The sequence below is a fragment of the Mustela putorius genome, unplaced genomic scaffold (genome assembly GCF_011764305.1).
Source record: "Mustela putorius furo isolate JIRA1106 unplaced genomic scaffold, ASM1176430v1.1 tig00003899_pilon_pilon_pilon, whole genome shotgun sequence".
NCBI classification, from domain to species: Eukaryota; Metazoa; Chordata; class Mammalia; order Carnivora; family Mustelidae; genus Mustela; species Mustela putorius.
Window position 1 is genome coordinate 20556727 of NW_025422048.1, and position 26705 is coordinate 20583431.

A 26705-nucleotide genomic window follows, 5' to 3' on the forward strand; every position below is an offset into this window, starting at 1 on the left:
GTTGATCCTAGACAACATGGGAGTTAGGGTGTTGACCCCCTATGTAGCTGAAAAATTTCCTGTAACTTTTGACTTAAATAACATCCTACTGTTGTCTGGAAGCCTTACCGATAGCATAAACAGTTGATTAACACATATTTTTTATGTTACATGTATTGCATACTGTATTCTTACAATAAAGTAAGGTAGAGAAGAGAAAATGGTATTAAGAAGATCATAAGAAAGAGAAGATACATTACAGCACTGCACAGTATTTATTGAAAAACCCATCTATAAGTGGGCCTACACGATTCAGACACATGTTCTTCAAGTCACCTGTAGTTTGGAATGATGTGAAGAAGAGCTTCACATTTTTTTCTGCATTCTTATTTTTTCCTCTGTGTTTTTTGATCTAATGCGATCACATTCCTTTCGTAATTTACATGGGGAACAGATCTTTGAAAAAAACTGCTTAAGTACTAGAATATCAGGGTTTTATTATTTGTATTAGCATTTTTGTATCATTGCATTTGTATTTTAATGTAGGCATCTATTAAATACGGAATTAAAAACTGCACAATATCTTGGAACTATAAATCCGTTCATAATACTTGGAGAGAAGTGCATTCTCTTCATGATAGAAAAGCAGTTATTTTTATAGCACTCAACTTCTCTTTCTAAAAAAACCTGGGATTTTGTAAGGAGGGGCACTTTAAGGCTTTTAAACTATTTTTAATGTATCATTGTATAGAAAGTAAAACAATAAATGGGTTTGCTAATTTAAGTTGTATTGATAATGCTTAATTTCTGTTCACAGGGATTCACAAACTGGACTAAGCGAGATTTTAACCAGTTTATTAAAGCTAATGAAAAGTACGGAAGAGATGACATTGATAATATAGCTCGAGAGGTGGAGGGCAAATCCCCTGAGGAGGTCATGGAATATTCAGGTTTGTATATGACCTTAAAAATAGTATTTAACTGTAACCTTATTCATTTCTTTAGTGTCAATTTAATTGTATCATTGTTCAGAGATTTTCTAAACTTTTTACAAATAAAGTGTAAGTGAAAATATAAAATATAATTGTATTTCCACAAAAATGGAAATTATCTAATTATCTAAATTATCTAATTATTGATTAGAATTAGATATTTAGAAATCATCTAAAAAATTATCTAAATGGACTGCTATTATCATCAGTAGTTAGCTAATAGAGATAAGTAAAGCCCTAATGAAACAAAGGTAGCTATTGAATGAGTGTTGAAAAATTTAGTTTCCCACTTTCCCATCTCTGGAATTTGGTCTTCTGGGCAATTCAGATCTGAGACTTTAGGTTCAAAGGATTGGCTTAGTGTCTTTCTAGGTCATCCTTGAAGTAGAAAATTCCTCTCAGGCCATTTTATATCTTCATACACCCTCAGGGTTCCAGTCAACTCCAGGCAGGTCATGTGCATTCCATTAACTTGGGGCAAGCTGGAATAGATCTAAAAAGCCTGGTTGAATAAATCTTTTGATTGGCTCTAGAATCATCTCTCTTTCTTACTCAGCTGTGTCTTTGGTCTTGAAGCATATGGAGTTAATACTAATTCCCATGTCACAGCACATCCAACCTCAGGCTTCTGAAACAAATCTTATTAAAGATAGGTAATTATCTCTAGCAAGTTTTCTATATATAGGATAGCAAGTTTCTAACTTCCAAATAGGTTGAACTTTCACATTTAGTCTGAATATGAACTGTTAAGAGTCTAGAGCATTTTTTCTTATTGAAGCAATAATACGAAGGTTTAGATTTCAGTGTTAACCTCTCAAAGTCTATTTAGCTTAACAACTGAAATTCTGTGTTTTTTTAGTGGTAAATAGCAGGGAGGAAACGTTATAGTACTAATAATTACACTGACAATTGACATAAGTTAGGAACAGCTTTTAATTTATCTAGAGTGTTAGTGTTTGAAGAAATCCAGGTTCTTTGAGAAAAGATGCTTTTTATTTTAGAAATCTGAAAGGGTTTCTGGTGATTACCAGGGAATTTTGAGGCTGATTATATTGAGTTTTTATTTCATATAACATCAAATTTAAGAACTACCTTTTCCTTGATTCCAGCATAACATTACTATTACTCTTAAGCTTTGCCATATAGTTTAGGGCATTTGGGGTCTTAGAGAGGGCAAAAATAGATGAGAGAGAGAAATTCTAGTAGCAAGAATAGAATGAAAAGAGTCTAAGATTTTGTGCAGAGAGATTTTTCTGAAATAGAATTTTCTTTAAAATAGCATCAAGTGTATGAAATTGTAAGAAAACAAGTGATTAAAAAAATACCATGTCAGATGTTCTGGTGGCATGACTACCTCAGGACAGCTTAAATAGGGTCATGTTAGAGAGTAGGGAGATTAGAATGACTTCATGTAGCTTGTTGTAATAAAAGAAAATACAATTGGCTGTTTGTGGGTATATCATACATAGCAGGCATTTATATGATGAGTGAATAAGTAGAATGAAAAATGAACAGAGGTGCTTATGAAAGTCAGAAAGTGCCAGTTCCTCATGTGATGCTGAGATGGGTGGTTAATGTCCAGTGCAAAGAAGAAAATGGCCCACTACGGTACGAATTCTGTGCTCTTGGCTGGATGTTTCCCCCTCAAATTTCTATGTTGAGATCATAACCCTCAGCGTGATGGTATTAGCAGATGGGGGCTTTGGGATAGGTCATAAAAGTAGAGCCCTTATGAATGGAATTAGTGCCCTTATAAAAGACCCCAAAGAGCGCTCTTTCCTTTTCCACCATGTGAGGACACATTGGGAATACGGTCATCTATGAACTAGAGTGTGGGCTCTCACTGGACTTGGCATCTGCCAGCACCTTGATCTTGGAACATCCCAGCTTCTATAACTGTGAAAAATAAATGTTTGTTGTTGAAGCCCCACCCCCACAAAAATAAATAAAAGTCAGAGAGCTCTAACATTCCTTTTATGATAGGCTCTAAAAACGAAAAGTTTGAGAAGGTAGAGTATGGTATTAAAAAATCTTTCACTGAAGTCATAACATGTGACATAATACAGCCAAATTATTTGAATCATACATAAAATTTGGGTGACTTTGTTGGGTTTTTTGTTTTTTGTCTTTAAGAGAAAAGGCTATTTTAAGTAAGTTTAGAAAACAAGATACAGGTCATTGGAAATATTATAAGTATAGTGAGTGGTTCCAAAAGTAAAGCAAGTTTTGGTATAAATTGCTGTTTCTTAGGAAGTTTGAGTAATCTGTTGATAATGGGTTTCATTTTTTTAAAAGATTTTGTTTTTTATTTGATAGGCAGAGAGGCAGGCAGAGAGAGAGGAGGAAGCAGGCTCCCTGCAGAGCAGAGAGCCTGATGCGGGGCTCGATTCCAGGACCCTGGGATCATGACCTGAGCCGAAGGCAGAAGCTTTAACCCACTGAGCCACCCAGGCACCCCAGTGGTTTTCATTTTTGGTTTTGCATGCTGGGAAGCTATGTTCTTTAAGTTTATATGGTCACCGTCTCTTCTTTTTATATGTTTGGTCCTTTCTGTATCATGTTTGAATGAACACATAGCTTAAATTAGTGTCTGTAGTATCTTGAAATTCTAGTCATTTGGTGTTGATAACTAAAAATTCCATATTTCATGAAAAGAAATACATGAATTATTCTTTATTTTTTATTAATTCTTTGTTATCTTAAAGAATTATTAGGGATCTTAATTCTTTGTTTTATAGCTCCTTGGATTCATTTGCTTAAGATGGTAGTAAAGTTACTGAAAAGTAATAATTCTGTTTTTCAGCTGTCTTTTGGGAACGTTGCAATGAATTACAAGACATTGAAAAAATTATGGCTCAGATTGAACGTGGAGAAGCAAGAATTCAACGAAGGATCAGTATCAAGAAAGCCCTGGATGCCAAAGTACTATGTTTCATAATTTTCAAATTATTATTAGACTATTTTAATTGACAGGATGATTAGCTTTGAGTTATTGCACATTTAACTAAAATCACTATTTTGTTTAAATTTACAGATTGCAAGATACAAGGCTCCATTTCATCAGTTGCGTATTCAGTATGGAACCAGCAAAGGAAAGAACTATACTGAGGAAGAAGATAGATTCTTGATTTGTATGTTACACAAAATGGGCTTTGATAGGGAAAACGTATATGAAGAATTAAGACAGTGTGTACGGAATGCTCCTCAGTTTAGATTTGACTGGTTTATCAAGTCTAGAACTGCCATGGTATGTATTCTTTTCTTATTTCCTTCAACTTTTTATCTTGAAAAATCTCAAATATTGTATATTCTTCATTTAGATTCTCTAATTGTTAACATTTTGTCCTCTGCCCAGATACGTACTTAACATACATGCATAGAATCTATATATACATATAGAATCTGTATTTTACATTCAGAAATACAGAAATATATCTATATTCAGAAATACATACCTGTATCTGGTATTCATAAATCTATAAATCTAGATTTCTGAGCCAGTTGGTAAGTTGCAGACATCATGAGTGTTCATCTCTAAATACTTCAGCATTTATCTGCTAAAAATAAGGACCTTTTCTTACATAACCATAATAGCTTTATCCTACCTGACAATGTTAACATTGATTCAGTAATGTCATGTAGTATACATTCCCCGTACAAAATTGTCCAGGTGTTCCCAAGGCGTCTTTCAACTCTTTTTTTTAAATTGATGATCCACACAAAGTTCACATACTGCATTTAGTTGTTGATTCTCTTCAGTCTCTTTCAATATACAACTTTTTCTTTTTCTTTTTGTTTTTTATGACAGTGGCTTTTTTAAGGTGCCTGGGCTTATTGTGTTGTAGAATGTCCCACATTAACTCATTTGCTTATTGTTAAATTTAGGTTAAGCATTTGGGGCAAGAATGTACATAAGTGATGTGTACTTACCACATCACATCAGGAGGCTCGTTGACATAGGTTGTCCGCTCTTGGTAATGCTAAGTTTGATCACTTGGTTAATCTGATGACCACCAGAGCTTTAAAGGTACCTTCCCCCTTTGTAATTAGGCAGGTGATACTTGAGGTGGTATGAATGACCTAAGGATTTGTTTTTAATGAGAAGGAATTTTTGCTCAAGTTGAATCTTTAAAAGAATATGATACAAGAGAGAATAATTAAGTAGAAGAGATATTTTAGCTTTGTGCAATTTATTTCATTACTTTCTAACATGAATTCTGTTCCTGTTAAATTCTACTGCTGCTTGACAGTGTTCAAATTGATACTGAACACTTTTTTAAGTGCAACACATTTTTAATGTTAGGATTGTCAGTCTTTTGTCAGCTGAGGTAATTAAGACAAAATAGATTTATATAGCCTAAAAATTAAAAGAACCAGAAACAAACAATTTAAACAATGGACATTTTATTTTAGAGAGGTAGAGAGAGAAATGGGGGGAGAACAAGACAGAGGGAGAGGGAGAGAGAATCTTAAGCAGGCTCTATGTCCAGTGCTGGAGCCCAATGTGGGACTTGATCTCACAACCCTGAGATCGTGACCTGAGCTGAAATCAAGAGTTGGCCGCTTAACTGACTGAGCCACCCAGGTGCCCCTGAACAATGGACATTTTTAGGTAGTTGGTGTTTATCATAAGTGTTTTCTTGGCCTAAAGTGTGAATAGGGGTGTGAAACAGTGATTAATACTTTATTTGATTCATTTTATATTTTCAGTTCAAGCTGAATAAAAGGAAAAGAAAAATCTGAGTTGCTATATTGAAGACACTAATTTGGGTAGATACTTTATAAGATCAAATATTTCTTAAAACTTGAACATAAATTTAGAGTGGTCTTGGATTATTAGAATGTTTATGGAATGCATAATGCTGGAGAGCTAGTAAATACTTTGGATTAAGCCAGGATTCAGAAGGAACTAGAGAAATTGGAATGATGGACAGGTTACGTCTCACAACATGACATTTAATAGGGATAAATTTATTTATTTATTTAGAATGTGTAGAAGAATATTTATTTTTTTAGTTAGTTCAGTTAGCCACTGTATGGTACAAAATTTAAAGTGCTATGCTTGGGGCACCTGGGTGGCTCAGTGGTTTGGGCTGCTGCCTTTGGCTCGGGTGATGATCTCAGGGTCCTGGGATCGAGCCCCGCATCGGGCTCTCTGCTCCGCAGGAAGCCTGCTTCCCTCTCTCTCTCTCTCTGCCTGCCTCTCTGCCTACTTGTGATCTCTGTCTGTCAAATAAATAAATGGAATCTTTAAAAAAAAATAATAAAGTGCTATGCTTACACCAAAGAATATGAAGAGGTATATATGTTAATAAGATATAATAGGAAGATCGAATTAAAAATAAAAAATAATCTGTAGCATGAAAAGCTGATGTTTGAGAGAGGAAAGAGTTGTTTAACAGGGTACTTTAGATGATTGCAATAGATTATTGAGGAACAATGTAAATAGCTTTTCTATTATTTTTGAAAATGAGATTCTCTTTTGACTGAAGACTTTGGCAGTGAGCTAGTTGGCCTTTTAAGGTATCTTCTAGCACAGTGCATTTATGACCATGTTTAGCAGAGAACTCCTTTGAAAAGCCATGAATTTAAAAATTTTAGCCATTTGGAGTTTTATGTGTGTAATGATCTCATGTAGAGCAGCATCAACAGCTTGTAAAAGACAAATGCCTACCTGCATTTGTCAATGAATCATGTTTCAGTTCGTAAGTGCCCTTTTATGTGATAGAACATTTGCTGAATTTTGAGTATTATTTCAATGATATCTTACTCATTTTTTAAAAGGTTGAGAGTTTAATGCTGTTTCCAGTTTCTAGAATCATTAAACTAAAGCAGAGGATGGAACAGATTCAAAAGTGCAAGAAAAACCTTACATTATTTGTAATAAGAACATGGCTATAGAACCACTTAACTTTATTTTATTTTCTAAGAAAAAACCCTGGTATATTTTTATCAACCACTAGATGTCTCTGAACTCCTTTGTAAAGATTCTTATTTCCCTCTGTCTTCTACAAAGCATTTACTTCTTTCTTTACCAAGAGATTTAAATCTCCAATGTATATTTTCCAAAGAGCAGATATTAACTAATTATGTGATTACACAGTGAAACCTTTATTTTGTCTGTTAATAACGAAGATACCTTTGTCCTTCCGTGAGGTGGAATTTATGATTTCTAAAGAATCTGTAAGAACATATTATGGTTTATTTCATATTTAAATATTTTAATCCAAAGCTTTTTGTTAGTTAACTTTTCTGTCATATTGTTTTTATTTCCCTCCTGTTTAGTGGATAATTTATGTTTATATTTCTGGATTTAGAGTATAGGTAATATATTTTAGAACATGCATATAGTTAGACTGTCTTTTTGGAATATTTCATGGCATTATCAGTCATTAAGGAATTAAAGGAATGGATTATTAATAATTCTAGATGATCCCTTTGCCCTGTTATTTTATTTTATTTTTTAAAGATTTTACTTGTTTATTTGACAGAGAGATACACAGCTAGAGAGGGAACACAAGGAGCGGGAGTGGGAGAGGAAGCAGCAGGCCTCCTGCCGAGTAGGGAGCCCGATGCGGGGCTTGATGTGGGGCTCAATCCCAGGACCCTGGGATTGTGACCTGAGCCCAAGGCAGATGCTTAATGACTGAGCCACCCAGGCACCCCTGCCCTCTTATTTTAAATAATTGCTCCTTTATAGTGAATCACATGCACAGTCTAGGAAGAGGAACTTCCTCTTGAAGAAGGCAGTTGTATTTTCCAAAGTTAATTTGTTTGATTGAAAAATCCTATCTTAGAACTACAAAGGTTGTAATTTGATACATTATGTGAGTGTCACTGTGTTCAAATTAAAATCTTACTGAGTAAACTTTAAACTTAGCTTTACTAAAGGAGCTGTCTTTAAAAAACATAGTTTTCTTAAAGGTGACTCTTTTTCCCAGAGATGCCAATAAATAGTGTGAAATACTTTGGAAAAAAGTGAGAACGTTGATAGTTATATTTTATTCAGCCATTTCAGAGTACTGAATATGTGGCTTCTGACTTAACTAACAGTCTTACAGTGCTGAAAGGCATGAACCTCCTCTTCTAAATATGTCTCACTTTGAAAGCCTTCAGCTAAAGTACGAAGATTTCTTTGAGGCTCTTCTCCATTTAAAAATGCTGGCTATACAAAAGAGAAAATGAGTTTTAGTTCTATTTCTATGTGCTAAAAAGATTGTGATTTTTTTCTCTGAGGACTTGTGTGGTCTTTAAGTAAGTAATCAGTCGCTATTGAGCTTGCATAAACAAGTAGGAAGGATATGATCAATTTAGATTTTTAAGCTCAGAGCATGTGAATCGCCTTACCATTTTCTTGCTAAGAAAGATGTCTTATAATGGGGTCTTAATCTTAGGACTTTCAAAGATCAGAATTAAAAGGACTTTACTAAGTGACTGTTAGGAAATGAATACTCTGTGTTTATGTAGTATCCTTTATGTAATACTTGCCAATCTGTTTACTAACATTAGCTCATTAATTTTTTTGCCATTCCTTTTAGGGAGTGAGTTTCAGGGTATTATCTCCATTCATTTAGTAACAGACTTAATGTGACTGGGAGATGTGAAAAGAATCCGAGAGATTCAAAAGATCTAGCACGTTATTCAAGTTTACTGGAAAGGGCATGTGGAAGATACCCAATGTTTAATTCCTTAGACCTCCTTAGGTGCTTTTAAGGACTTATAGGAGAAAAGGCAGAATTTTAACTCTTTGAGATGAAGAACATTTCTTTTTTTTTTTTTTAAAGATTTTATTTATTTATTTGACAGAGAGAGATCACAGGTAGGTAGAGAGACTGGCAGAGAGAGAGAGAGAGCGGGAAGCAGGCTCCCTGCTGAGCAGAAAGCCCCATGTGGGACTCGATCCCAGGACCCTGAGATCATGATCTGAGCCGAAGGCAGCGGCTTAACCCACTGAGCCACCCAGGCGCCCCGAACATTTCTTGATATAGCCATTTATTGCATCCTTTGCAGGGTTGCTTTGACTTTTAATTTTAGTCCAAAAACATTCTTGCCTTTTAGCCTCTGAAGAGTTTTTTCTTTCTCCTCTCAGCCACCTCAAGAAGCTGTGTGCTCATTTGCCTGTAGCCATGTACCTTGGAGTTGAATCAAAGTATTAGTAATGAATTGTTTACAGTTACCCTGTCTTAGGTAGTTAAATGAATTTTTCTGATAGCATCTCAGAGAAAGAATTGTACACGGTCATATACACTGTAATAAAATTCTACCTTATTACTGTTTGTTTTCAAATCACAACTCTATTATTAATCAAAGTGTTCCTTATTTAAAATTAAGACAATGACATTCCTCATTAGAACTGTAGGAGAAAAAAAATACTTTTTAGAAAATATTGCTATAGCTTTTTATTAGCTTGCTTCCTTTTTATGGATTTATCTATAGCAAATATTAATTAGGTTATTAGTTTGGGACATGATATTTTATAAATTATCTGTCCCATTACAGAGGATTTTTTAAATAGATACTTTAGAAAAATGAAAGTCAAATTCAAAAATTTCCAACTTGTTCTGTAGCAACAATAACACTTTTGTGCTTATGCAACATAGTCCAGGAAATTTCATACATAATGCTGCTTGTGACATTTTATTTTATATATTAGTACTTAATTGTGTGTTAATACCCAATGTTGGTATCTTAGAGCATTACAATGAAATATGAAAATATGATTTAATACACTATTGGTAAAATTGGTAAACTGTAAAATATATTGATGGGTTATTCTTGACTATAGTATTATTAAAATATGAAAAACAAAATATATTTATGCTCATGGGGTAGTGTTCCTCGTGCATCTAAAAGAATAAAATGTTCCTTTTGAGCCTTAATTTTAGAAAAGGTTCTATACAGAGGCATGTATAGGAGAGGTAGTGTTTACCTTTGCCTTGAGGGTTAGGTTAGAGGAACTGCTTCCCAGAAGAGGTCCTTCTTGGATCTGAGTCTTGAAAAACTAGGAGTTGGCCATGGGACTACATTCCAGGTTGTGGAAATATCATATGCAAGGGTATAAGCAAGCACAGCATATTCAGAAATTGCGGGTAGGTTAGTATGGTAGGGTGTGAAGAGGGAAGTCTTGGGCAATGAGGAAATAGTGGGCTGCCACATTATGAAGGGCCTTGGCTGCTGTTCCGTTATTAGTCTAGAGGAAATGGAGGGAGTCACTGAAAGGCTTCACTAGGGCAGTGACAATGATCAGATTAACATTTTAGAAATAGTGTTCTATGGAAATGGGCATATGTCTACCTCAGTTACCACATAAGCTGATAATATCCAAATTTGTATCTCTGTCTTTCCTCTGTTCCTCCAATTTTTTCCCTTCCCTTGGCTAATATATTCACCATCTGCCCCAGAGTCTTTTTTTTTTTTTTGTAACTGCTGCTCTCTTAACCTTCAAGTGAAATTAAGTTATATCTAAAGGGACCAGCAGGACACCTTGCACAAAGTAGACATTTAGTGAATAAACGAGCACGGAACTTTTGTGCTTCAGTTGACTTCTATCTCATAAACTCCTATAGTTGGATCAGATTTAGATAGAAAGTAAAGAAATCTAGCAATGGGTTTAAGTTCTCTTCTTTTCATCTACCTTTTCCTAATGATTGTTTTTGTTTGGCTGTCATCCCTGAAGGCTTTATTATTTCATAAGCTATTTTTTTTTTTTATTTGTCAGAGAGAGAGCGAGAGCAAGCACAGGCAGACAGAGTGGAAGGAAGAGTCAGAGGGAGAAGCAGGCTCCCTGCTGAGCAAGGAGCCTGATGTGGGACTCGATCCCAGGACGCTGGGATCATGACCTGAGCTGAAGGCAGCCGCTTAACCAACTGAGCCACCCAGGCGCCCCTATTTCATAAGCTTTAATAGCCTGTTATAAATATGTGTTTTTATTAGCAACTGTAGTATGGGATTGAAAACTGAACTGTTCTAACAGTCTGAAATATGATAAATGCACTAATGGGAGTCCGTTTTATGTATTTTTACTTATGTGTTTTCTTGTGAAGAGATGACAATAACATTTTATAAATAATGATGTGTAAATGGCATCAGTTAACTAAAAGTATCATAACGTTGATACTTGTTAGAGAAATATAGAATATATTTACTGGGCTATTAACTCCCATTTAACTGCCAGTATGCTTGGGCCCTAAGATTCTAATATAGAGTGCTGTTGCTTTTTCTTAAAGTATGATAGAGGTTCAAAAGTGACAACCTGGAAAATATACCACAGAATGTACAGTTGAAGGTATTGATTCTTAAAGTAAAGCTAAGGGAGTTAATAAAAGAGCAAAGGAGAAAAACACCCATTATGTTTTACTAAGAAGTGTAGAAGAAAATTCTGACTTTATAGAACTACCTACAAATTTAGAGGCACGAATGTGGAGGGCAATTTATTTATTTATTTATTTATTTATTTAATGCCCTTGTTCATTCACCTGCTTTTGACTTTGAACTATATAACAGGCACAGACCTTCTGTCATTCAGACTTAGGTAGGCTTAGTGTCTAGGATTTTAGTATATAGGAAATGTAATGTGGAGCCTCTTTAATCTCTTTCAATAAGTCACTTCAAGTCTACTGATGCTTTCTGTGCCTTTTGAATTGATGCTTTGAAGCTGAGTGTTGGGGCAAAGGATATTTGAACTTGGTGCCTGGCATGATTGATATTCACTGCACAGTAAGGGGCAATGCTGCTTATTGCAAACATTTCATCATTTATTAAGTAAAGGTAGAGATATATATCCTAGTATTCAAAAGTTGGAACTTGGATGACTTTGCATTGAGTAGAATAACAAACGATTAGAAAGGTATGGAAAACTGAGGCAGCATAATTTGTTTAAAGTAAATCTAAAGGGGCGCCTGGGTGGCTCAGTGGGTTAAGCCGCTGCCTTCGGCTCAGGTCATGATCTCAGGGTTCTGGGATCGAGTCCCGCATCGGGCTCTGTGCTCAGCAGGGAGCCTGCTTCCTTCTCTCTCTCTCTCTGCCTGCCTCTCTGCCTACTTGTGATCTCTCTCTGTCGAATAAATAAATAAAATCTTTAAAAAAATAAAGTAAATCTAAAGACTATAGTTTAAAACAGGGTTTGCCAAACTACAGACCCCCTACCCCGACCTGTTTTTCTATGGCCTATAAGCCAAGACTTATTTTTACATTTTCAAATGGCTGGAAGAAAATTAAAAAACTATTATGTGATATGTGAAAATGATACAAATTTCAAATTTTTGTATCTGTAGATAAGGCTTTATGGGAACACAGCCACACTCACTCATTCGTGTATTGTCTACAGCTGCTTTCATGCTACAGTGGCAGAGCTGAGTAGCTGTGACAGAGACTGTGTGGTCTGCAAAGCCGAAAATACGTACTATTTGGCTTTTCACAGAAAAAATGTGCGCTCTGGTTAAATGAAGGATGGGTAAAGGGAGAGCCTCTTTAGCCTAAAAGAGAGGTGTTTGGGAGGTCTGGTGGTGATTGTGGTGGTGGCCTGAGAGCTGCCTTGTAATATCTGAAGGATTGTCATACAGAAGAAGGAATCAGTTTGTTCTCTGTGACTTCAAAAATTAGACCTAGAACCCATTGTGGGAAATATAAGGCAGTACTGCATTAGGGAACATTTTCAACTTGTCCAAAGGTGGAATACAGAGCCTTGGAAGGTAATCTATTGGTAGTGCCATCATTGGAAGAATTCAGAAAGACCAGCCAATTAACTAGCAGAGACCCAGTAGAATGGATACAGCATCAACTTGAATGATTTTTAAAGATCCTAATCTTGAGAGTCAGTGACTTTATGAACTCATGCTATTGAGAGTCTGTTATCAAGGGAGGATTTCCAAGTACAAAATACATCTTTGATTATATCACCAGTTCTGCTCAAAAATCCATTAATGAGATCCTTTTGTCAGCTAAATTCAGTAAAATTCCTAAGTTCTTCACTGTTAGTGTCTAGGTTCTTTGCCCTTTGATCCAAACTTAGCTTTATCACTCTTACTCTGTACAGCATCTCCCAAGTACTGCCCTGAAGAAATTTGTTTAACTTTTTAAAAATCCAGTATTTCCCACATGTGTAGCAACACAGTACTTTTTTTTTTTTTTGCCACAGATACTAACACCAGTTTTCCATTTGTCATTTTCTTTTTATTTTTTGAAGATTATATATTTATTTGAGAGAGAGAGAATGAGAAAGAGAGAGAGCATGGGGGAAGAAGGAGTAAAGGGAGAGGGAGAGAATCTCAAGCAGACTTCATGCTGAGCACAGAGCCCAGCACAGGGCTTGACCTCATGGCCTTGAGATCATGAGCCAAAACCAAGTGAGACGCTCAACTGACAGAGCCTCCCAGGCGCCCCCTCCATTTGTCATTTTCTCACCCTCTTCAGTTTTTTTTAAAGATTTTATTTATTTATTTGACAGAGAGAGATCACAAGTAGGCAGAGAGGCAGGCAGAGAGAGAGGAGGAAGCAGGCTCCCTGCTGAGCAGAGAGCCCGATGCGGGGCTCGATCCCAGGACACTGGGATCACAACCTGAGCCGAAGGCAGAGGCTTTAACCCACTGAGCCACCCCGGTGCCCCACCCTCTTCAGTTTTTTTATTGTTTTTTACATACTCTCTTCCTCTTGTGTGCTGTTTTTCTTCCTCCAACTTCATTCTTAAATCCAGCATTGATTGGGAAATGGTAAAAGATAATTAGACCACAGAATTGTGGAAACAGAGACCACAAGAAACATTCCTTGTAGCCCCAGGAAAATAAGAATATAAAGATGTACACGAATTTAGAAGAATATGGGTGTGAAAGGAGAAATTGTATAAGGTGAAGGTGCTTTTGACATAATGAAATTTTTCATTCACTGAGTTATTCAAAAAGCGAGTCACCATTTTTATTGATAATCTGGCCTTCTGCCTTGTAATTTCTGGTTTTAGCTAGTGTTCTGTTTATGATACCATCCGTTTAGTCAGTCAGTGCTTAAGCATGTGAATAAAAAATGGGGTTGGTATCTGTAAGGAAAGGTGACATTACATATGCTAGGAAGGTAACATCCATACTGTTCCATTCCTTGGTGCCTTTCTCTTGAGAGGGTATTTTTCTGTGTCTGGAGTAGTTAGTGACATGTTAAAAGGAATGAAGATAAGAACTTATTATACAGTCTATTTATAGTCATTTGGAAATGTTCTACTTCCCTGAATATGAGACAGTCTCAAAAGTATTATTTTTTTCCTCTGAATCACCTTATATGAACCATGAACAAGTATCTAAAGATATCTGCAGTCACTGGCAACTATTACTTATTGAGAATAATAACAGCCAGAGGGTATAGCTTAATGATTCAAGAATCAGCTTTACATAAAGACTCTATCTAGTCTCCCTAGAAACCAACAATCAAATCTTATCAGGGCCAACCTAACCCTTTTTATAAAAGATAAATTGGATAACATGCTGTTTAATTTGTATGTGTGTTATTGAATGAAGCTATGAAGAGTATTTGGTCTGCATATTAAAGATACCACTATTGTTTTGGTAAGTAAGGATGTTATTTTTCCTGAATTATTTAACCTTGGGTAATTGGGGATGCAGGAGATACTTGAATGTGCCAGTGTTTTGTAAGGTTATTTTTAATAAATAGTAATTTTTTAAAAAAACATTAAGGAGAATTTGTTTTTCTGGGTAGACTCTCTTTGGTTTTCTGCCTCCTTTTGGGTTTGAAATTTTAGAAAGTAGAAAATGCTTGGATAGTTGATAATCTTTCCATATGTTTCATTTCCTATGTTGTATATCATTTTTTCTGGCTTATAATTTGAAAGTTAAAACCATTTGCCATTTCTTCAAAGCGTATAGGTTGCCCAGGACCTAAATGTTCATTGCAGAAAATTTGGAAAATATAGTCTAGCATGAAAATGAAAATAATAGTTTAGCATTTGTCCTATGTTCAGAGGTAGCTGCTGCTGACTATTCATAATGTTGTAGTTACTATTCTCTTGCTTTTTTTCTCTATACATATATACTGTAAGATGTGTCTGTGTATTCCATTTTCTCTCTCTTTTTTTAAAAGATTTTGTTTGAGAAAGTGAGTGAGTGAGAGAGAGAGAGAGCACAAGTGGGGGAAGGAGCAGAGGGAAAGGGAGAAGTAGACTCCCCACTGAGTGGGGCCCAACATGGTCAGGACTCAATCCTGGGACTCAATCCCGGGACTCTGGGATCCAGACCTAAGCTGAAAACAGATGGCTAACAGAATGAGCACCCTGGTGCCCCTCCACTTTGACATGATCAGAAATTTAGTTCTCAGTATTTCCTGGCTAAAAATAATACTTCTCCAAACATTCTTTTGTAAATTTTTGTATACATCTCTTACTTCCTTCCTTTAAGTTTCTAGGAGTGGAATTGTTAGTTCTAAAGAGGAAATTTTTAAAATGCTCCATTGATATTCCCAAATTGCTTTCTAGAAAGGTATAGAGGTTTTTTTTTTTTTTTCATTTATTCATTTTCAGGATAACAGTATCATTATTTTTTCACCACACCCAGTGCTCCATGCAATCTGTGCCCTCTATAATACCCACCACCTGGTACCCCAACCTCCCACCCCCCCGCCACTTCAACCCCCTCAGATTGTTTTTCAGAGAGGTATATAGTTTTTTTTTTTTTTAACGATTTTATTTTAGTGACCTCCACACCCAAGGTAGGACTCAAACCCACAGCCCAACATCAAGTGTTGCATGCTTCACCAACAGAGCCAGCCAGGTGCCCTGCAAAGTGTAGTGCAGTAGTCTGTTTGGGATGCCATACGGAATACCACAAATGGGGTGGCTTAAACAGAAGTTTTTCCACAGTTTTGGAGACTGGAAGCCCAAGGTCACAGTGCCAGCAGGGTTGGTTAGTGGAGAGGTCTTTCTTCCTGGTTTGTAGATGGTGCCTTCTTACTGTGCTCTCACGTGGTCCTTTCTCTGCACGAGTGTAGAGAAAAGTATCTCTGGGTGCCTCCTTCTCCGCTTGTAAGAACACCAGTCCTGTTGGGTTAGAGCCCTACCCTTACAACCTCATTTAAGTTTTATTACCTCCTTAAAGGTTTTATACTCAAACATAGTCACACTGTGGGAGTGTTAAGCTTAAGCATATAAATTTTGGGGGACTACAGTGCAGTCTGTTAACAGGCAGTAACATTGGCATCCCATCATCAGAGAATGAGAGTTCCCATATCCCCATCTTTTTAAAATTTTTATTTATTTATTTTTTAAAAAAGATTTTATTTATTATTTATTTGACAGACAGAGATCACAAGTAGGCAGAGAGGCAGGCAGAGAGAGAGAGGAGGAAGCAGGCTCCCTGCTGAGCAGAGAGCCTGATGTGGGGCTCGATCCCAGGACTCGGGATCATGACCTGAGCCGAAGGCAGAGGCTTTAACCCACTGAGCCACCCAGGCGCCACTCCATCTTTTTTTTAAATGTAGATTTTAAACTTATCTTTTAAAAAAATTTTATTTGAGACAGTGCATACACGCAAGAGAGAGTGAGTGAGCAGGCATGCACAAATAGGGGAAACAGCAGGCAGAGGGAGAAGCAGGCTTCCCACTGAGCAGGGAGTCCAATGTGGGACTTGATCCCAGGACTCTGGGATCATGACCTGAGCCGAAGGCAGATGCTTAATGGACTGAGCCCGTCAGGCAACGCCTGTATCCCCATCTTATTGCCAACACTGGATCTATACAAATACACATGTGTGCACATATCACTGACAATTTAATAAAGATGGCATTATTTTACTTTGCATTTCTTGGATCATTAGTTTCAGTGAAAAATTTTAAAATATTTGGATGTTTTAATTTTCTGTGATTTCTATTATATTTTTTCCATATTTTTGTTGGGGTTCTTAATTGCCAATAAATGGACATTTTCTTCATGTGTTTAGCAATTTTGTATGTATCAGACATTTTTGCTTATACAGAATAGGAACTATACTTTAAAATATTGTTTATCTATGATTTATCTCTAAACACAGCTGAGTATACAGGGTTAATATGTGTGAGTACCTATATTAATGAATCATATGTTTAATGCTCACCATACATTCATGAAAACCGTTTATAGTTTGGATGCATTGATTCGCTGGCAGTGAAATACAGGTAGTGGCAAGGTTAATGCAAAATCTTTTCAGCTGTTGTTTGCCTTGCATTAACAAATCCGGCAGCATTTCCTGAGATATGCTCCTCAGAGCTCTAATCCCTCAAGACATCTTCTAAGAAGAGATTTCTGCTGGTTCATTAGCTTTGGGAACTGCTTGCAACCTACATCTCCCATCTAGTGCTTGACGGTGCTCAGCAGGAAGTTAAGTCTCTGAGAAGCCCTGGAGTAGAGAAATCTGTTTGACATTTGTAACCTAAATATTTCCAAAACTTACTTTGGCAATAGGATCTTCCTCTCTTTCCTGTTTATGTGACTTTTGTTACCTTTTAATTTTGAGAGGATTTACAGGAAATTATACAAAAATATATAGGAAAGCCCTATTTACCCTTCACCAAATTTTAACCAATGGTAACATCTTACATAACTATATTACAGGGTCACAATTAGGAAATCCATATTAGTACAATCCATAGAGCTCATTCGTATTTCATTGGTTATACATGCACTCGTGTGTGTGTGTGTGTGTGTGTGTGTGGGTGTGTGTGTGTTTCAGTGCAGTTTTATCACATGTAGGTTTTGTGTAGTCAGCACCACAAAGACTCCCTTATGCTGGTTCTTTATAGTCACACACACTCTTCCTCCTGGGCTAGCTCCTGGCCACCATTGATAAGTGCTCTATTCCTAAACTTTTGTCATTTCAAGAATGTTCTATAAATGGAATAATATGATAAATAACCTTTTGAGATTGGCTGTTTTCACTCAGCATAATTCACTTCGGGTTCATCCAGGTTGTTGTGTGTACCAATAGTTCTTTCCTTTCTATTGCTGAATAACATTTCATAGTATGGATGGACCACCATTTGTTTACCCATTCACCCACTGAATAACATTTACCCCTCCTCATCTTTTTGGTGGAATCTATTAATATCCTGTGTGAATATTGTTCTGAAGTATACCAACTTAAGGAATTCTGTACCACAGAAATGATGCCATTAAACAATTACTACTTTTTAAAGATTATGTCTCAGTTGCAGAAATTAAAACTCTCTTATTATCTGGTTTAGGAATTCCAGAGACGCTGTAATACTCTGATTTCATTGATTGAGAAAGAAAATATGGAAATTGAGGAAAGAGAGAGAGCAGAAAAGAAGAAACGGGCAACTAAAACTCCAATGGTAAAATTTTCAGCATTTTCCTAACTTTTAGGTAGATCTCATTTTTTTTACATAATTAAAATGCCTATATTATGTTTAATGCCACATGATACCTATTATAAAAACTTTTTATGAAGTGCTGATTTGTTTTTGACAGAAAAAGAATATGCTACAACCGCATTCCCTATTTGTTTGTAGAGCATATGGTTAGGAACTCCCTAGTAACAGGGCTCAGTATTTTAAAAAAAAAAAATTCCTCATGACTTTAAGCAGAAGTATAATGCAAGTAAAATCCTTTGAATTGAGACTCTGGTTGTCGTGGGGGAGTAGAAGAGGGTTGGGGGGGTGGGGTGGGGCTGAGGTTGAAACTGGGAGTTCTGATTTGATCAAATAAGTTTTCTGATCTTTGTGGAACTATGAGTATAAATAAGAACTTTGAGCAGACAGCAAAGCTTTATTTGGTTTACTTGGTCATAAATTAACTGTTGAATAATAAGATGACTTGATTTTAATCTAGTCAGGTTGCCTTGTATAGCTACAATTTAAAATATTCTTTAATAGATCATTTTATTTGAGTGTGGTTAAATAAACTACCATATTTCATCAAGTCTAAGATGGCTTCCTCTTGTAAGACACAGCATTATTTTGTGTATCACTAAGTAAAACTGCTGCCAGGTAACTAATTTGTCATCATTGGTAAGATGCATCCTGATTTCAGAGGTGCTAAAGTGAAAAAGTAATGCACATCATAGAATATATGAAATATGGTATTTTAATATCTATCATATGGTTTTAAAAAGTAATACATTCATAAATAGCATTTTGTCCAGAAAACTTTAAGTATTAAGTAGTTCTTTAAGATGAAAGTACATTTATAGTACCATCTGTAAGTAGACATTTGCTGACTATTTTTGATGGGTATTTTATGTCTTTTCTTAAAAAAAAAAATCTTTGGAGGTTATTTTACATTGGGTTATATATTTTGTTGGGCTATATAGAACATTAACTGTGAGTATAACATTGAAGTGAATATTCATGTTAAAATTTTTTTTTAATGCATTTACATCCTAGATTTAACATTGTTGGGCCATTTAAAAATGTGCATATTGGAGCAGAACATTAAATCTGTTTCCATTTTAGTCACAGAAAAGAAAAGCAGAGTCAGCTACTGAGAGCTCTGGAAAGAAGGATGTCAAGAAGGTGAAATCCTAAAGCCTAGAAATAAAGTTTTAAATGGGAAACTGCTATTTTCTTGTTCCCATCTTCAAATGCTAATTGCCAGTTCCAGTGTATTCATGGTACTCTAAGAAAAATCTCTTTGGTTTTGATTTCTTGCATATTTTATATATTTTACAATGCTTTCTACCTGAAATGTGTAGCTTTATATTTTATGCATTCTAGTATTTTTGTGTACTGTATTTTGTGCATTTCATGTCTTCATCAAAATCCTCTCAGTCCTTGTTCTTTTTGAAGCTTGTGCTGAGGTTTTAGCTTTTCTATGTTTTATATGCCGCTGCTTTGAAAGAGAACCTAGATTCTATAGCTGTATTATTGTTGTTTCATACTTTAAATTTATATGGCTGTGGAAAAATGAATTAAAATGATTTGAGGAGAAAGACTTTTTCACTTCTTTGTTGCTTTCTTTTCTATTGAGTATGGGCTTGTATGTGTTACTGCATACTGTGATTAGCATAATAATTGTTTCTTTTGAGGTCATCTAAATATTTTTTTCCTAAAGGAATAAAGGGTGAGAACAGAAAAATATTAAAAAAAACCCTAATATTTGATACTGTGCTTGCTGTCAGTATGCATTACATTTAAATTATTCTCTAAATATTCAAGTGGGAAAATATAATAAAGAAATGTCTATAAGAAATTTAATTATTTCCTGTGTTTTGTGCAGTAGAAAAATAGTTGTGTTTATTGAATTGCATTGCTCACTACTGTGTATTTGGTTGAAAGTTAAAGCTTTGCTTGCTGAATTGTGCATGATCTTCTGTCCCATAGAGCCAGTTCGGAGGAGTCTGGGTGTAACATGTAGATTTATTAACAACTAAGTTAAGAGTACAAAATAAGTGCTATGCATGTAGAAGAAGGGGGTCTGGCTTCTATAGGAATACACTTATGCTCGGATAACAAACAATTTCAAAGTGTCAGAGGTTTTATACACCAAGGGTTTAGTTCTTGCTCACACTACAGATTCCATGCAAGTCAAAAGGATAGGAGAATGGGAGGAGACCTCTTCCCCACAGTCACTCAAGGTTCCAGGCTGACTGAGGCTTCAAGGTTTTGTATTGTCGCTGTACCATCTGGAACATGTGGCCTTTTCTGCTGCTGCTGTAGGAGAAAGGCTGAAGAATCTCATGTAGGTTCTTCATTACCTAGGTCCAGACATGGGACATGTGACAAATGTCCCATCTATTTATATTTCATCGTCCTAAAGTAGTCACATGGTCCTATGTGTGTGAAAGATGGCTGGCAAATGTAGGGGAACAAGCGGAATGTTTTACATTACTGCCTCTGCCACAGGGCCTGTTGGCTCAGGAAAGAACCTGTGTCTCTCACATGGAACTGTTAGCATGTGATTAATCAAAATCAAGGTCAGGTTATAAGGGAACAGGGAAAAATGGATTGGAATCTAGTGTGAAACACATAGCAAATAAGCAAAGTTGGGAATGCAGGACAGTGATTTTAGTTATCAAAACAATGTTTGGATCACTAAAGAGTTGCTCCCTCCCTCTACCAAAATCCTTTACATTTCCTATCCAATTCTGTCTCCGGCAAAAGTTGGGTAGCCATGAAATTCACACCCTCAGTCTTCTCATAGGGGTTCTGACACCTAGGAATCGATCTAGAATGACAATCCACTGTCTGCTGGACTCTTCCAAGTCTTCATTCATTGTCTAGATTTCATATTTCTTACTGCCATGCTTCTGATTGGATTCCTTTTACTGTTTCTATTCTTAGGACTTAGAGTCTTGTACTCTGTTGGAAGTTGGGGTGAAATTGAGGTGCTATTAGGCAATGAAGTCAGGATGATACTAGGTCAAGGGACAAAGAGTTACCCAAATCTGTCTTAACTACCCTTTCTGTAAGGTCCACAAAACAGGTGAAGGTAAGCAAAGTAATACTGCAGTACCTGGTGCTTTGACTCCAAACTTCAATCCAGAGCTCATAAACCCAAAATAAAATCTTGGAATTTTCTACTCATTGAGATTTAAATGCTGTAGTTACCTGGGCTACAGAAAATGATACCTGGGAGGGTTTTACTGAAACCTCCAAGTTTTGTGTACTGAAAAGTGAGGGGTGTCGACTCTGATCAATCGGCTTAGCATTTCTTTTCTTAGGATTTAAGATATAGGGTGGGAGCTGATACAATTAGGATCTTTAAACTTCTTTTGTGGAAATTTGACAATCTCTGCTTGTTCTTTCCCTGTTAACCCAGAGGGGTTAATAGCTAAGCTGTATGTCACTATCTTTTAGGGGAGAAAATCTGAAGGTAAGTTCTTCCAGCCTTTTCATGGGGCCATTTTCCTGATCTTTACATGACTCTTAGGAGATTTTCTTGGACCAAAGAGAAGTGAAATTCAACTCTCCAGGATGTTCAATGAATGCCTCTGGTGTCGTCCTCAGAAACTTGTGAAATGGTTTTATCCATGACATTAACATAAAGATTGTACTATATTTAGTGAAAAATTCACCACCTACTCTATTCCTTATCTTAGATTATGTACAGCATTATTGTTGAACATAGCCTACCAAGGAGGCCCATGCAGTGAACACCAGATGATAGCACAGTCCAAATAATACAATGTTGGAGATACAAAATGCCCCGAGTCTGTATTTGAAACCTCTTATTGTCAGTTCTCACAGAGAAATTAAAGTATGATAGACAATTCAAAAGTCCTGGGAAAGAAATCCCATTTCAAACGAGGGACTGAGACTGATAGGGTAGTAGCCCTAGACCTAACTGCCCTTTTGAGGAGAAAAAGCAGGACATGTAGTTTACCAGCTGCTTGGAGGCCAGGGGAAGCAGAAGAGTGTGTTGTTTTCATGACAATCTTGCAAATGTATAATGATCCAGCCCACCAGCAAAAAAGGTCCAATCAATTGTATGAGAATCTGACCCTCCTGATACCTTATTTGCAGAATGTGCAAGAATGGAAGTGAGTAGAAGAACAGGGACCCTGAGTGGTTTTCTTCACTCAGGACCTCTGTAGAAGACAAGAGGTGAATAGGTTTTTCAATAATCCTCCCACAGAGGCACTTGGAAAGCATCTGTCTTGATCCACTGGGTACTCAGGCTCTAATTTCCTTAGAATCAAAAGAAGGTGGTGAGCTCAGTAATCTCTCATTTGCCTGATAGCTATTTGTATCTCAATCTTTATTGCACAGCTCCTTTATCTGCTGGCTCCCTGGCCTATGAGTGGTTTTGCTATATGGAAAATCTGGGTACTTGTTGCATTATACAATTCCCCCTTGAAATATGCCCCCAAACTGGATTCATTGTTTGAGACCTCCCAGTTAAGAGAAGGTATTGCAGCTATCTTAGGTGCTGGGTGTTTGGTTTGAAAAGCCTGAACTCAACTGGTGAAACTATCTACTGTCTCCAAAATAAAATGCTGTTCTTTCCCAATTACTGACAAAGGTCTCCACTGTGGTCTATGTGTTCCTCCTCTATGGTGCAGTAGCCAATGCAGCCAGCTAGTTCAGATTCCTGTGCCAGTTTCAAGGCCCATGGCAGTGCTGGTGTCCACATCACTTTCTCTGTAGCTGTTCTTACCAAATCCTGAACTCAAGTTGTCATCAAATTTCAAACTTCTGTCAGTATTCTATTCCATGTCTCCTTCATTTAGTTTGCCTAAGCTATCCTGCCCAATTGACAAGGGATACGATTTTCCTGTGGTTAAAATACATGTAGCTAATGCTGTTTGTCATGTCCCCTATCCCTCAGCCTTATCATTTTTGTGTACTCTAGCTGATTTGAACTGCCAGTATCTCTTTGTCTAAGGGCTTTGTCTGAGAACTCCATCAGAGGCCTTGGAAGGTTTTTCTACCCTTTGTATGATAGACTGGGGAAACCCAAATTAAGACACTCACCTTGTGTACATAGCTCTTAGCCTTCAGTTATTTCATTAAAAGGTATAGAGTGCTTAAGGAGAGTAATGACCGTATATCATTTATCTGTTCTTAGAAGGTCTACCCCTCTGTGGACACTTAGTAGGTGATAGGATTACATCAGGATATTCTACCCTGGTACGAAGTGCTGGGTTCTGATTTCTCTCTGTAAACAAAGGAAACTTTCTCATATAACCAACAGTTATGGCATTGGGAATTATCATTAGGCAGAGGTGAAAGGGTTCCCAAGCTTTTGGTAAGGCCAAAGCTAGTGCCCAGTCTATGGTCTCTGGAAGTGTTCTCTGTGGTAGTTGGCGCCCCTTTCCTGTAGCAGTGGTCCATTTAGATAACTGGACCAAGCGTTGCCCTTTCTCCCTATACTATGACATATAGCCAGTACAACAGTCTGGTGGTACCAGGCTTTTTAATCTGTTGGCCTGGTGACCGGATGATTTGTTCATTTCCTGATACATTGCTTCCCTACTGGGGAGAATTTCATCTAGGCCATTGTGGTCAGATTCAAGCTGTGCATACCCACTGGCTTTCAGCCTTGTCTTCCATATTGCCAAGACATGTTTTGTTAATTTCTCATCGTGTTCCCATGAGATCCATTTTAGAAGTTGTTCAAATAGTACTACCAAATTTTGTGGTCCATTTTTGAGGATTTCTATATATGGAAAATTGATGGTGAGTGTCATGTAGGTGCAGTTATCTACCTCCCATCATGAATACAGTTTTGAGCTAATATATTTCCTTTAGTGATAGAGATCCAAGTCTGTTTACTATATCTAAGACAGTAAAGATCTTTGCATAAGGTCTTGTCTTATCTAGAATATTTGGTATGTGATCATCATCATCATCAGTTGGGATTGATACCTTATTCAGTTCTTTCCTAGAACCCAACTATAAGTCTCCAAATGCCATTTAGTTTTTGTACTGGCCATATGAGGGCATATGGCCTCATATGATACACCCCCGGGTGGGTAAAATATGGTAATTTACCCATTTTTTTCTGATCACCAAGTATTCAATCTACTCTTTCTCAGTATGTGTTGGGTGTATTGTTCACGGTTAGGTAGATGGACTCCCATACCTTTGTGAGAGATGATTACAATTACATCTGGTTATATTTTTGTAGGTATGTCCTTTTTTCCTTCATGTATCTATCCATCTATCCTGGTTTCTAAGATCTCAAGCTTTAATCTTTCTCTTCATTTCTTAATTCTTTCCTAGTTTGCCCCCCCCATCACAACTAAAACTCAGAGTATCTTGTGGTTAAGAGTTTCAAAATACCCTATAATTAATGTACCTGCTGACTAAGGGCCTCCCACTATTTCCAGGCCAACCCATTTCTCAAAGCCAAGGCATTCTGGGTACAGGCATTACTAACTATCTTTTTGACTTTTTTCTTTCACTACATTTTCTTCTCCACCTCAGAAAATCTACTTTCACTGTGAAGCAAAGGCCTCAATTTCTTATTAGTGAATTCTACCTGCAGTGATTGTATCCACACTCTGAAGCCTCTGAAATCCAAAACCATAATTATGACATTTGACCAGAGCTCACTGAAGATACCTGATCAAGAAAGCCATTTCAAGGAATGTATTTTCTCCTGAATAAGCCTTGCAAATGATGAAGGGTTATTTTTGTTACTCTATTCCTTTATCTTCTTTCCACAAATTTGTAGATTAGGATTTAGATATTGCTCAAGTCAGAGTCAACATGAGAACATATGGTGGAGAAGGGACTCTGAAAATTTTAGAGAAGGTTCCCCAGAATTTCCTCTTGCTGTCGTTCTCTCTTTATCCCTGGATGCAGGTTAAAACATGATTAAGAGAGTTAGAGTTTGGGCCTGCCATCTAGTTGGCCATGTGATTATTTATATCTACCAATCCAATAGGCCAAAGGTGCTTATTTTAGGAAGATTTTAGGACCTTGCTCTTCCTGTAATTTGAAGTCTACCCTAGCTCCTAAAGTGAATATTTGCACCAATACCAGCACCTGCCTGTTACACACGGGAAATTATATTCTGGGCCTACAGAAGCAGTACTTCAAGTCGGAGGACTGAACCTCAGTCTCTTTAGAGGGACTTTGCTCTCCAAATGTCAGTTCCTGGGGCACATATTTGCTTTGTCTGCTGAGATCATGACCATGTTAGGGGTGGAGGTGAGAGGCAAGTACTGCTAAGGAATGAAATTATGATGGTCATAGGCAAGGGGACTCAGGAATACTTAAATTCTGCCTTGACCTTACCACCTCTTTGTGTTCCACAAGGGATTTGTGTACATAAAAAGAAAAGAAACATAGTAGCATTCTATTAACTGGGATTTTTGTTCCAAACCCTGGTTTAGTGGGCTACTGAGGTGTGCTTGAGCATAATGAGATTTAGGGTAGAGGCTGCTTGGAACTCAGAACCAAAGTAAGGTGAATTGTTTAGCATTTCCTTTAAGCCAAAATCAAATCTCAAAATTTGCCATTCCAATGAGGAAAAAAACCTCACAACTACCAACTCCAGAGGGAATGAATCCAGAAAGAGGCTTTCTCTCTCTATGGGATTGTTTAGATTCCCAAAGCTCTACCCATTTAGAAACTCCGGTTCAAAAAGTGTTTGGGAATCTTACCCATCAGTTCAGCACTCCTCCTACTTGTGTAGGAGGATAGGGAGAGGATCGCAGAGGAACTTTGAACCCCTTCCCCTGGAGGCCAGTATGAACACTATGCTTATACTGTTTCAATGCTTAACTTCTATAGTCAGGTCAAGTCCTACAGCTTGTGGTTGATACATGTTGATACGTGGCTGGAACATTGACTAATACAAAAAGTGTTACAAGAGGTACTGTTACAGAAGAGGTACCGTTACAGAATGCAAACTTGGTAACTTCTAACAAGAATCGTATCACCTATGTGGGATTTCTTATCACCTATCATATTTTGTGATTATTGGTGAGATAAAATTTGTCAGTGAATAATTGTTTATGATACAACGGTGTCACAGTATTTTGAGTTGTCTCTTCTGGGAGAAAGGTCATGTTTGCCAGTCATGATAGTAGGAGAAAGAGTGATGCTTTTCATATGCTATTATAAATGCACATATACTGCTAAAATTTGAATATGCATGTATTATGTTTCTAAAAATGTTTTTATTTTGTAATTAAAAAAAAACATTGTAAACTTTGGTTGAATAATTTGCCTGCCATAATTTTCCTCACGTGGAAATCTTCCACAATGTTATGTGGGTGCTGGAGCATAGCAAGCTGCACTGCCCAAACCTTGTAGAACTGGAACTAGTGATTGTCTCTCCCAGGATGCAGATTTTAG

The 26705-nt window shown here is 36.8% G+C and overlaps 1 protein-coding gene across 7 annotated transcripts in view; it reads left to right on the forward strand.

The window, feature by feature from the left end:
* Positions 1 to 20145, forward strand: part of SMARCA1 (SWI/SNF related, matrix associated, actin dependent regulator of chromatin, subfamily a, member 1) — a 73569-nt gene extending 53424 nt beyond the window's left edge. For 3 of the 7 annotated variants that reach the window (XM_013050014.2, XM_004780524.3, XM_004780525.3), the window contains 5 exons: positions 797 to 929; positions 3775 to 3893; positions 4006 to 4218; positions 18180 to 18290; positions 19410 to 20145. In XM_013050014.2, coding sequence (XP_012905468.1) covers positions 797 to 929; positions 3775 to 3893; positions 4006 to 4218; positions 18180 to 18290; positions 19410 to 19481 — 648 coding nt within the window. In that variant the 3' untranslated portion in view covers positions 19482 to 20145. Of the gene's footprint in view, positions 1 to 796; positions 930 to 3774; positions 3894 to 4005; positions 4219 to 18179; positions 18322 to 19340 lie in introns of all 7 variants that reach the window. The other 4 variants (XM_004780527.3, XM_013050013.2, XM_004780528.3 and 1 more) reach the window with 3 other exon arrangements.
* The last annotated feature ends 6560 nt before the right edge of the window (positions 20146 to 26705 follow it).